The sequence below is a fragment of the Engraulis encrasicolus genome, chromosome 3 (assembly GCF_034702125.1).
Source record: "Engraulis encrasicolus isolate BLACKSEA-1 chromosome 3, IST_EnEncr_1.0, whole genome shotgun sequence".
Taxonomy (NCBI): Eukaryota; Metazoa; Chordata; class Actinopteri; order Clupeiformes; family Engraulidae; genus Engraulis; species Engraulis encrasicolus.
Window position 1 is genome coordinate 27,845,688 of NC_085859.1, and position 12,393 is coordinate 27,858,080.

Here is a 12,393-nt window from a genome sequence, read left to right on the forward strand (position 1 = left end):
CCCATGAAAGATTAAAGTTTTGGGCTCCCTTAAGGGCCCCTCTCAGTGCATAGGCTCCCTTAAGGGCCCCTGTCAGTGCTTGGGCCCTTAGAATCTGTACCACTTTCCCCCCCCTAGCGGCCCCCATGATTATACATATAAAATACATTTAAGAAAATTAAAGAAAATGGACAACAATGTACAAGTATACACTTTTTCTCGAACCTATAATAATACAAGCACACCTGGAGAACACCTACAACTGGGGAAACAATTTAAAAAACACTACTGGATATAAACTTTTAAACTCGTCAAACAATGTAACAAATAACACCTGGACATAAACCTTTAACTCTACAAACAATGTAAAAAAACACCTGGATGTAAACCGTAAACTCCACAAACAATGAAAAGCACACCTAAAATATGAACCTTTAACTCTACAAACAATGAAAAGCACACCTGGAATGCCTTTACGGTGCTTCTGGCCGTTGTTGGAGCCCTTGGCGTAGTCGTCGAACACAGACAGTCCTCGCGCACCAAGCTCCAGGGACATCGTAGACTCCAGAGCTTTACCCAGGCTGTGAACAAATCATGGGCTTTTGCTCAAAGGGAAAGCTACTGAATAATTAAATCATAATTTGGTGTGGTGAATATTATAGTGTGTACACTGTTTTAAGACAAACAGAAGCAAATCACTGCTAGCTTTAAGAACATTCATTCAAACACACCCATGCCAAGTATGTCAGTAATTGTTGACATCTGACATCTAATATAATGTGGTGCACAACCTGATGAGAATAGCAAGTAAAATGTGCCCTAAAATTCATGGCAATAAAATGTAACAAACTTGGTGAAAGCTGTGCAGTGTGCCCATTGCAGAGAGCAATCTGAGCAGCAGTTGCCATAACAAATATCAACTGGTGCACTTGAGTAAAAATTGATTGAAAAGTGTACTTGACAAAGAAGATGATTTACACAATGCTTTGTAGAGGAAGAAGAAAGATGTCTGATGTCTCTTTGTCAGTCTTTTGAAAGCAGAGTGCAAGTCTTTTTTTTTGTCATACACAATTGAACCCTAAATGTCCTGTAGCATCCACACGACAACTCAGAAACACCCTAAGTCAGCCCATGCTGGTAGACATCTCAAGCCATGCAGGACACTTCATTAGCCCCCAGAATCGTTGTTAACGTCCACTGTTACACAGCTGTTTTCCTCCAAAACAACATAGATTGTGTGTAGACATGCTGGTCAATCTTGATTTGTGAGTTGGAGATTTATGGGGGGGGGACCTCCAGTGTATATCATCCCAAGAGACACGGACATAACCCACTCATTATCAGTGAAGAGGGAACACACACAGACACACAGACAGACAGAGAGAAAGACAGACAGACAGACAGACAGACAGGCACGCACGCACGCACGCACGCACGCACGCACGCACGCACGCACGCACGCACGCACGCACGCACGCACGCACGCACGCACGCACGCACGCACGCACGCACGCACGCACGCACACACACACACACACACACACACACACACACACACACACACACACACACACATACAGACTGTACACCTAGTTATGTAGTACATAACCAAGACTCCTCACTCCTCAAGCATTTCAAACATCTTTGTAGAGGCATGGCAGCACACAAGCTGTGACAGAATGTGATTGAGATTACTTGGAATACAAATATTTTGTAAATAGTCTGATTTTGTTATATGGGGGAAAAAACATATGGCACAAAAGCAGCGCTGCAAGTTAACGTGCATATTTCAGACGACCACACTTGGTCTTTTTAAAATTACCTCTGATTTATGTCTTTGGATATCTAGGAGTAAAAGAGAGAGCAACTGTTAATTATTATTATTAAGTGCTGTTTCTGCATATCTCACTGTTGTGTTTTCCTGCTATTTGAATTCAGCCCATGATATATTATAGTTCTATTATAATGATATATAGTATAGATATCAGTATTTAGAAGATGAACTAAAATGGTATCTTTCAAGCAAAAAAGTTTCATATGCATTTGATTAAGATTTTGATGGTTAAAAAAGCATCCCTCATAGACACATATGTGAGAGGATTCATCTTTAGAAGAAGAACTGGTAACACTTTAGAATAACTACCTATTCACAGCTTTATAAACACTTCATAACATTTAATAATAATCAACATTTAATAAAGCATTTACAAATGTTTGTAAATGAGTAATAACCAGACTACGACTGCACGGTGGAGTGGGAATCAACTTCTACTGTGTGAGTTTTATGTGGTTTCATGCCTTCAGGTCTTTGGAGGAGAAACTTGTCTGCTGTGTTAACATAGTATTTCTTGCCCATTTACAAACATTTGTTAACATTTTGTTGATAATTAATTCATTATTTATAAAGTGCTTATAATAAAGCTGTTAATAGGTAGCTACTCTAAAGTGTTACCGAAGAACGAAAATGGTATGACGAGAAAGTAATAATACAAAGGATATATGATGATAGAAGCGTCACTCACAGACACATATGTGAGAGGATCCGCCTCGTCATCGTCCCTGGTATCCGTGACGAGGGCGTCTTTAGCGTCGTCAATGCTCTCCTGAAACGAGACGATCTGGTCGTAGAGCTTCTCCAGCTTGCCCTTCTTCTCGTCCTCCATGGCGTTGGACATCTCGTTGTACTGGTCCATCACCAGCTTCAGCATCTCCTCGTTCTGCTCATCCATGGCCTCTTCACCAGCCTTACAATTTTCCTGCAAGAAAAATGGAGTAGAATGGCTTTTATTACTATTCATTCAAATACAGTTGACACTACATCTAAAAATATTAGACTGAAAGAAACTCAGTTCGATGCAGAGAATTATATAATATTAGATTATATATTATAATTATATATTACAAATGTATAAGTAGAGTAGAGTAGAGTAGAGTAATTTCATTAATCCCCAGGGGGAAATTCAGGTATCCAGTAGCTTACATAAATACACAAATAAACAAATGCCCACATGGACATTTCAAGACACAAATAACACAGGAATAGTGAATAGAAATAAATGAGTACTGCTGCATATAATAACAGAATACATTTAGTTTAAAAAGTAAAGCACTAGTGCAAAAAATATAATAAGATTAAAAAAATAAAATAAAAAGATGACATACATGGAAATGGCTAACTGAAAAAAAATGTGTACGCCTTTCATGCAGAGCCTGTATTATAAGCTTGTTGTAACAAAAATGGTAAAATCTGTGGGATGTATTTTATCTAGTACCTCTACTACATTGTAGGCCATCTCAATCTCCGACACCATGTCTTCGATGTTTTCTGTCCTTTCTTGCAATGTAGATATCCAATTACTGAGCCTTTCCTGTAAAACAAACAAACACACGCACGCGCGCACACACACACACACACACACACACACACACACACACACACACACACACACACACACACACACACACACACACACACAGATAATTCAACAGCCCCCCTAAAGTGACAGACATAAAACACGAAGAAATGCTGCTAATGCTTTGAGCACTGAACCTTTATGAGTGTGTTAAAGGATCATTTAAATTAACTCCACCTTGTCCCCTTGAGACGTTCAGTAACTTTGAAGACAACAATGGAAAATTTATGAGACTTGCACAACTAAGTGTAAAGGTTACATAAAAGTCCCTAGGTATCTATATTCCTGTCATGACTTCAAAATGAAGACTGCATGTCGGCGGGGCCGGTTGAAAAGAGTTTTAAGCTGTCCTGCAAAGGTTGGGGCAGGCGAGTGACTTTACGATCGGCACCCTTGAGGTAAAGTGGTGGAGGGAGATCGTATATCACTATGGCCGTGGATGATGTCACACAAGACCTTTCCCACATATCAAAACAGAAGGTGACCTCATAACGGCGGTCTGCCGTGACAAGGGGGGTCATTGAGACAAACGCAGACAGACTGAAGACGTGATCACACGGAGGGCGAATTTTTAAGGAGTCATCACTTCCTCTACCATATATTTGAGATTAATGTGATAATGTCTTTCATATCTGTCCTACATACCCCAAGGCAGTATGTACGTATGTTTACAATATACTTACAGTCTCTGTAATGTGAATAATTTTCATAAAATCATGCTGAAAAATTGTTTCACGTAACAGTTAAATTACTTCATTAACTAATTAATTTACTTCATAAAGATATACAGCAAAAGTAAAACGTTAATTAATTGTTACTGACCTTCAAAACTTCGAATGCTTTATCCAAACTGCACATTTCGTGATTTAGATGTTCCTCCAGCATCAGCACAGGACACTGGCATTCCAGACAAAAGGCATCCACTGCTTCCATTTTGGCTTGGTCTTTCTCCGACAGAAGGATGCTCTCCGACTCCTCAACCATCTCATAGTCCCCTTCCAGTGGCTCTTCCAGTCCCTCCTCCTCCTCCTCTAAAGCCTTGCTAGTGTCCTCTTCTACAAGGCCTTCATCCTCTTCCTTCTCCTCAGGAATGGCCTCTACTGCTGGGGCAGCATCCTCCTGGGTCTGCTGCTGAGTGACCATTTCAAAACCGAGCTCCTCCGCCACCGTCCTGTCGACATCTTTGAGGTGCTCGGGCTCAGGCAGCACAGAGAGATCCTCCTGGGGGGAGAAGCTTCGCAGGGGAGAGAAAACTGGGGCCTCTGCCTCGTCTGATGGCTCCTCCAATGCAGTCTCTGGTTCCTCCACTGGGGACGCTGGTTCTGTTGGTTCCTCCACTGGGGCTGCTGGTTGCGTTGGTTCCTCCACTGCGGGCGTTGGTTCCTCCACTAGGACCGCTGGTTCTGTTGGTTCCTCCACTGGGGCTGCTGGTTGCGTTGGTTCCTCCACTGTGGGCGTTGGTTCCTCCACTAGGACCGCTGGTTCTGTTGGTTCCTCCACTGCTTCCTCTACTGCAGCCTCTACTGAGAGTTTTGGTTCCTCTTCTGTGACCTTTGGTTCCTGTACTGGGATGACGGGCTCCTCTGCTGGGACAACTGGTTCTTCTACTGGGGCCTCCACTGGGGCTTTTGCTTCCTCCTCCACCTCGGCCTTTGGTTCTTCCACTGGGACAACTGGTTCCTCCACCTCGTCCTTTGGTTCTTCCACTGAGACAACTGGTTCCTCCACCTCTGCCTTTGGTTCTTCGACTGAGACAACTGGTTCCTCCACCTTGGCCTTTGGTTCTTCCACTGGGACAACTGGTTCCTCCACCACGGCCTTTGGTTCCTCTACTGGAGCAACTGCTTCTGCTCCCTCCACTGCTGTCTTTGGTTCCTCTACAACAGCCTCTGTTTCCTCTGCAATGACCACTGGCTTCTCCACTGGTTCTTCTACTGGGAGCTTTGGCTCCTCCTCTGCAACTACTGCTTCCACCACTGCAGCCACTGGTTCCTCCACTGCAGCCTCTACTGGGGCCACTACCTCCTCCACTGCAGACTTTGGTTCCTCTACTGGTACCAAGGGTTCCTCCACTGGGACTGCTGGTTCTTCCACTGCAGATTTTGTTTCTTCTACTGAGACCACTGGTTCCTGCACCGGTTCCACCACTGCAGCCACTGGTTCCTCCACTGCAGCCTCTACTGGGGCCACTACCTCCTCCACTGCAGACTTTGGTTCCTCTGCCAGTACCAATGGTTCCTCCACTGGGACTGCTGGTTCTTCCACTGCAGACTTTGTTTCTTCCACTGAAACCACTGGTTCCTGCACCGGTTCCTCTACTGTAGCCTCTACTGAGAGCACTGGCTCCTCAACTGCAGACTTTGGTTCCTCCACTGGGACTGCTGGTTCCTCCAATGCAGATTTTGGCTCTTCCACTGCAGTCACTGCTTCCGCCACTGCAGCCACTGGTTCTTCTACTGGGACTGCTGGTTCCTCCACAGCAGCCTTTGATTCCTGTGCAAGGGCCACTAGTTCCTCTACTGGTACCACTGCGTCTTTTCCTGGTACAACTGGTTCCTCCACTGCAGCAGGCTTTGGTTCCTCCACTTCATACTCAACAGCAGTTTCCTCTGCCACTGGAACTGCAACTGTAATTTCTGCCACCGTATCCTCTGTTGTGATGACTGGGATATCAGGTTTCGTTGCTTCCAGCTTATCTGGAGCCTCAGTTGCCACCGTGTCAGCTGCACTAAGTGCTATTTGACTGTCCTCTACTGCTGGTGCTTTGCTCTCTTCTTTTTCTGCTGACACTCCAGTAACCTCAGATTCAACCTTCTCTGCCTCTGCTAAACTGACAGAATCTACAGGTTTCTCGAGAACGACCTCTGCTATAGTCTGCTCCAGGTCGTATACTTCAGTCAGTGGTACAATACTCTCTGGCGAGGCCTCCACTTCTTGTTTTTGGTCTTTCTGATCAGCTGTGACCTCCTCTGGAGTTTGGGTGACAGGCACTTTCTCTCCCTCAATTTCCAGCACTACAGGTGGCATGTCTGGTTGTGTTGCAGTCAACTGCTTTTTAGGTATCATGTGTGGGGACAATGGCACTTTCCCCAGCACCACTTCTATGATTGGTGCTTTGGCCTCTCTCTCTTTTCTTCTCTGTTTCTTTTCCTTACGTTGATCTACTTCTGTTACTGCTCCAGCGAGCATGTCCCTGTTGACACCCTGTATGACAAAATCTATCGTCATTTTACCTAGGGGAAGTGTCACACTGTATGATTTTTCCTTTGACTCAATGGGTTGTTCATCATCTGTTTTAGATTCGCCAGTGTCACAAATTATGTCTGTTTTCATCTGTGACACATCAACCTCTTCAATTGAGGTTTCAGATTTTTCTATTTTCTCCTCTGTTTTTTCCTCAACTACTATCTCAGTCTCAATTGGCTTTTCGGTTGCCTTTTTAATTTCTTCCACACTCTCAGGTGCAGGTTCTTTGATTGCTTCTTCTACATTCGTCTCTGTTTTTTCTGGTTCAACTACACTCTCCGGCTGTACTTGTTCTTGTGATACTGATTCAACTACTTCTTCTTGAATTCCACTTGCAGAAGATTCCACAGGCAACTCAGCTTCTGCTGCTTCGATGACATCTTTTGGCACACTTTTTACATCCTCAACCTTTACTGGCTCCTCTATGGAGACACTTTTCTCTGTGTCTGTGATAACTTCCTGCACCTCCTTCTGCTCTTTTATAGGTTCAGGTTCTGACATTTCAATGGGAACTTCAGGTGTTTCTTCACTAATGACAGATTCACTCACTGTCTCTATTAACTCTTTTGGCATTTCTGGTACCCCATCAGACTTTTCAATTTCAGTTTCTGTGACAATTACTGACTTTTCAATGGAAACATCAGGTGTTTCTTCACTAATGGCAGGTTCCCCAGCTTCAACGTGACTTGGTTCAGTGTGTTCCACTGAAGCTGACTTTTCAACCTCAGTGTCGACTTTAGTGGGTTCACTCACTGTCTCTGTTAATTCTTTTGGTGTTTCTAGTACCTCATCAGGCTTTGCGATTTCAGTTTCTGTTACAATTACTTCTGACGTTTTGAGAAGAACATCAGCTTTTTCTTCACCAATGACTGCTTCTTCAACTTCAACTTTAATTGGTTCAGCCTGTTCTACTGCAGGTGTCTTTTCGACGTCTGTGTCATCTTTTACAGGTTCACTCAATATCTTTATTAATTCTTTTGGTGTTTCTGGTACCTCATCTGGTTTCCCAATTTGAGCTTCTGCAACAATGACCTCTGATTTTTCCAGAAGAATGGCAGGTTTTTCTTCGGTAATAACTTTTTCTTCAGCTTCAATTTCACAAGCTTTAGATTGTTCTACTGCATGTGACTTTTCCATCTCAGTGGTATCTTTTGTGGGTTCTGTCAATTCTTTTGCCGTTTCTGGTACCTCATCTTTCTTCACGCTTTCAGGTTCTACAACAGTGACGTCTGACTTCTCAGGAGGAACGTCAAGTTTTTCTTCACTAATAACAGTTTCCTCAGCTTCATCTTGACTTTTAATCGCAGGTTCAGATTGTTCCACTGCAGGTGTCTTTTCCACCTCAGTGGCATCTTTTCTGGATTCTGTCTCTGTTAATTCTTTTGCCGTTTCTGGTACCTCATCTTTCTTCACGCTTTCAGGTTCTACAACAGTGACGTCTGACTTCTCAGGAGGAACGTCAAGTTTTTCTTCACTAATAACAGTTTCCTCAGCTTCATCTTGACTTTTAATCGCAGGTTCAGATTGTTCCACTGCAGGTGTCTTTTCCACTTCAGAGACTTCTTTCACAAGTTCACTCACGCTCTCTGTTATTTCTCTTGGCTTTTCTGTTGCCTCATCATGATTTGCAATTTCAGTTTCTGTAACAATTGCTTCTGGCTTATTAAGAGGAATGTCAGGTGTTTCTTTGCTAATGGCTGTTTCTTCAACTTCAACTTTACTTGGTTCAACCTCTTCCACTGAAGGTGCCATTTTGACCTCAGTGGCACTAGCAGCTTCAGTTACGGATTCTTGACTCTCGGTCACCATCTCCATCTCTCCTGTAATTTCCTTACACTCAGACTGAGGCGCTTCACTTTCTGTAATTTCTTCAGTCTGTGGGACTTTTGTTTCCTCTTTCAAGTCTTCATCTTCGTTTGCCCTCTTCAAACATCCCGTCAGCTCAAATTTACTCTGTGGCCAAATTATTCTGTCTCCTTCTTTCACATCATCAATAATTTCAGGTGGCACATTGACAACTTGAGTCTCATCTATCAAAATGAACTTTTCCAGGTAGCCTTCTTCTTCCTCAGCCATAGAAAACTTTCTTTTGTAGGCCTTTTCAGACACCACACTCTCAGCATCTGACTGGTCTCCATCATCAATCCTCCTGGTGGTTACAACCTCATCATAGAGGTCACTATAGAGAAAAGACATAGCTCTCGGCTCCTCAAGAAGACATTGGTCTATTATTTTTGGTGGCCCTTCTGGCAGGTAAACGGGCATGAGAATTGTCTCTTGACTGCCAAACAAGGCTGAGCCACTCTCCTTCAGAGATTTTGGTTCACCTTTTATTGCATGAGCATCCTCATCTTCTTCAGGTTCTTCAGGCATCTCGCCAGTATTGGCATAAAATACCTCATCAAAGTGCTCGGTCTCAATCTCATCATCTGTGATGACCACATAGCTCTCCTCTAATGGTGGACTGGGTTTTGGCTTAACCACCTCTTCAGGTTTAACCTCTTCTGGCTCCAGGACAACGTCTCCTTGCCCAGGGATTTCTGCAGGACTAGGCTGCTCGTCAGGTGCATGTGGATCTACTAATATAAATTTCTCTAGGTAGTCGTCATCATTGCCCTGTTTCTTTGCTTTCAAAGCCTCGAAGGCCTCTGCTTGCTTCTTTTCTTCATCCGTTTCCTGTATTTCTGTCTCTATAATAAGGTCATAACCTTCAGGAGCTGGAGGTGGTTTACTTTTGCATTTAATCTTTGGGGTGTCCAGCAAATAGGACAAGTTGTCCACCAAATCAGATGCCTCTTCTTCAGCCACAGTGGGGAGCCTTGATGGCACCAAAATGTTAAGGATCTCGTACCCCTCTGAGATCAGCCCGAAAATCTCCTCATCTTTATCCACCTTCAGCTCTGACACCGTTTCGTTTTCAGGCCTCACATTGGGCACGGACACCTCCGCCATGGCTGGCCTCTCGGCTCCGTACGCAGTTCCGGACGTTCTGGAACCGGGCCTCTTGTGCCTGTCTCCAAACTTGCTCCTGCCACTCTTCTTGCGCTTCCTCACAATCCTCTCCTCATCCATGATGACGGTGATCTTCCCCTGGGTGGGCCCGGAACTTTCCACACTGTATTCCGACGGGGAGCTTCCTGCCTCGGACGCCCAGGGTGTAGAGCACCTGCTGGAGGTGGTCTCCCAGACAATCCCGCTGTCCTCGCTCTGCACCGTCACCATGGAGAATGAGGGGTCCACCATCAGGCACTGAAGCTTGGGCTTGACAGATGGATCTTGGACCACTTCCTTCAAACTGAAGGGTAAAAGAAAAACATGACAGGGGTAAATAAATACAATGCATATACATGGTGCTACATCTTTTGGTTATTTAATATGTATGAACGATGCATATTGGGCCACTTCCTTTAAATTGAAAGTGAAAAAGAGTGTGACTCAAGTTCAACCTCTAGTGTTTTTATTTTTCACATAGACGTAGCATGCAGTCAATTGATGAAGGGGTCATCGTGGAGGGGGGGTGAAAAAAAGTTAATGCAATCCATATGCATCTCTGACGCAGGCCAGGGTAGCACATATTTTGGTTATTTAACATATGTAGGCTAGTGCAACATATTAGGTTACTGTAAAGTAAGTAGCTTGTTGAATGATAGGTAATACGTTAAGTGGGACACATTCCAGAACAGGGTAACTTGAGGAAGATTAAGATGCGACAAGTACTAAAAGTGCAAGTGCACCTCCAGCCCATCAGGCCGACCTCTCCACCCAGTGCATATGTTGAAGTTCAGTTTAAAAAAATGAGGCAGTGGGTCGGGGAATAAATAAGTGCCAATCAACAAATGAAAACGAGCCGCGGCAAGCGAGTGTGGAATGAGGGGTAGAGAGTTGAGGGATGTGATACTGTAACCCCCTTTTCGTCATGTTGAGAAGTCCTCAATGTGTGACTTCAAACAGTCTCCCATGTCCATTTCTCAATGTCAAGTGTATGGGCCTTGGAAGTGTGTCAGCCTAATTAGTCACGCCCAGTGATTGGATACTCCGCAGAGTTCACCAAAGAGCATCCAATCACTGGGTGTGATTACGAAGGCTGATACACTTGGAAGGTTACACACTAGACTTTCAGAAATGGCCTGCAGTATATTTGCTGAGGTGCACTTCACAGTTTACATACATCATCATTCACACGCTCTGATGTTCTGATGTCAGTTCTTCAGGAGCCAATTACTCTACTCTGATTCTACTCTTAATAGTTCTGTTGGACAACATGAATTGTTTTTTTTGTCAAATGGATATTAATTCCAGAATCATAACCAGGTCATATTGAGCAAAACTGCTCTGACTAAACCGATGAACACGTCCAAAAACACAAAGTATTTGCCAGAAATGGTTAATATAAAGATGTCTGACATAAATATTCAATCTACAATTCATGGACTGAAAGTTTAGTTCATTTGAGATATCATTTGTGTAGGCCAACACATCATCAATAACATGGTCAAGAACGGCTGGCCTGCAGTCTCTGCAAACGTGTCATAAATTGTGGCCACTTATAATGGATACATCTCATTGGGTGATCAGCACCCATCAGTCAAAAAAGATGGTCAAATCCACTCTGCCACCAGTGGTTGTATACCATCTTGTTATGGCGCTGAGACCCCCAACCGGCAGAAGCTGCTCCATCTGACTTCATAAGTAGCCTAACACACTTCCATTTAATTTCACTTTAGTGCTCAGACGATATTGATCTGGAAAAAAACCCCATTGACTTCAGGGAGCCATTTCCTAGTCCACTATTACCCCGGCGCATACGCCTTATGTGTTTTTACATTTTTAATACCATGATTTAATTTCTTCAAAGCGACTTTGAGTGTCATGAAAAGCGCTATAAAACGTATGTATTATTATTAATTAGGGGCTACTGTATTCAAAACAGAGTCGTTTTGTGCTGGATGACAGACTATTTGGAAATAAAACAGGGACGCATGAGTTCCATATAGCCTAGGCTACCATACTTTTCCTTTTGCGCACAGTGGTCGGAGAAGCCTACCCGCCTACCTGTTGTGGAGCTCTTCAAACTCGTCCTCATCCTCGACGTCAATAGTTCCCGACGCCTCGTCCTGTAAATTTTGTATTTCAGGCTCCATTTGATCGCTTTCTTCTTTTGAAGGAGTATCCATTTTTATGTTGGTTTTGTGGTGTTTTGTTGTTTTAAACGCCCTTTTGGTGTTGAGTATAGCTTCGTGGTGGGATCATTGCAAGTTGAGTGTCGTCCACCTGAGTCAGCGACTGCTAGAAATAGCAAGTGTTCCCCAACCCGGGGCGAGGATATGAAATGCGCTCTGCTCTCAACCCCTGCTTCAAACACAGCGTGTTAAATTGCCTGCGCGGCTTTCCTTGTGTGTTTGTTTGTACTCAATACCAATGTACACATGGCAATAACAACGTTAGAAAATTTTAAAGTAGAACCCAGTCGTGGTAAAAACTTGTAACATGATACTTTCAAATACAGAGCGCACCACCATGCCCCCTCCTCAAAACCCAAAACAGCGGCAGTAGAGAAGCGGCTTCCTAGCTGGAGCTAATTTTAAACGGACCCTGACACTGTACCCTTGAACAGCGGCTTACTATGCATAGGGCAATAAACTCGGCAATTTGTCATAGGAAAACAAGCGCGATAAACCCAATTATTAGGGTTGCTGCCAACATCCCTGCTCCAATCCCACCATTAATCTTTCAGTAGTTTGTGTCACTCATGACT

At 43.8% G+C, this 12,393-nt stretch overlaps 1 protein-coding gene across 1 annotated transcript in view; it reads right to left on the minus strand.

Moving 5' to 3' along the window:
* The window catches only part of cmya5 (cardiomyopathy associated 5), a 23,989-nt gene extending 11,789 nt beyond the window's left edge, over positions 1–12,200 (minus strand). The window contains exons 1-6 of the mRNA XM_063195126.1: positions 11,691–12,200; positions 4,215–9,933; positions 3,252–3,347; positions 2,502–2,735; positions 1,802–1,824; positions 442–560 (exon numbers count right to left, since the gene is read on the minus strand). Coding sequence (XP_063051196.1) covers positions 442–560; positions 1,802–1,824; positions 2,502–2,735; positions 3,252–3,347; positions 4,215–9,933; positions 11,691–11,812 — 6,313 coding nt within the window. The 5' untranslated portion in view covers positions 11,813–12,200. The remainder of the gene's footprint in view (positions 1–441; positions 561–1,801; positions 1,825–2,501; positions 2,736–3,251; positions 3,348–4,214; positions 9,934–11,690) is intronic.
* Between the last annotated feature and the right edge of the window lie 193 nt (positions 12,201–12,393).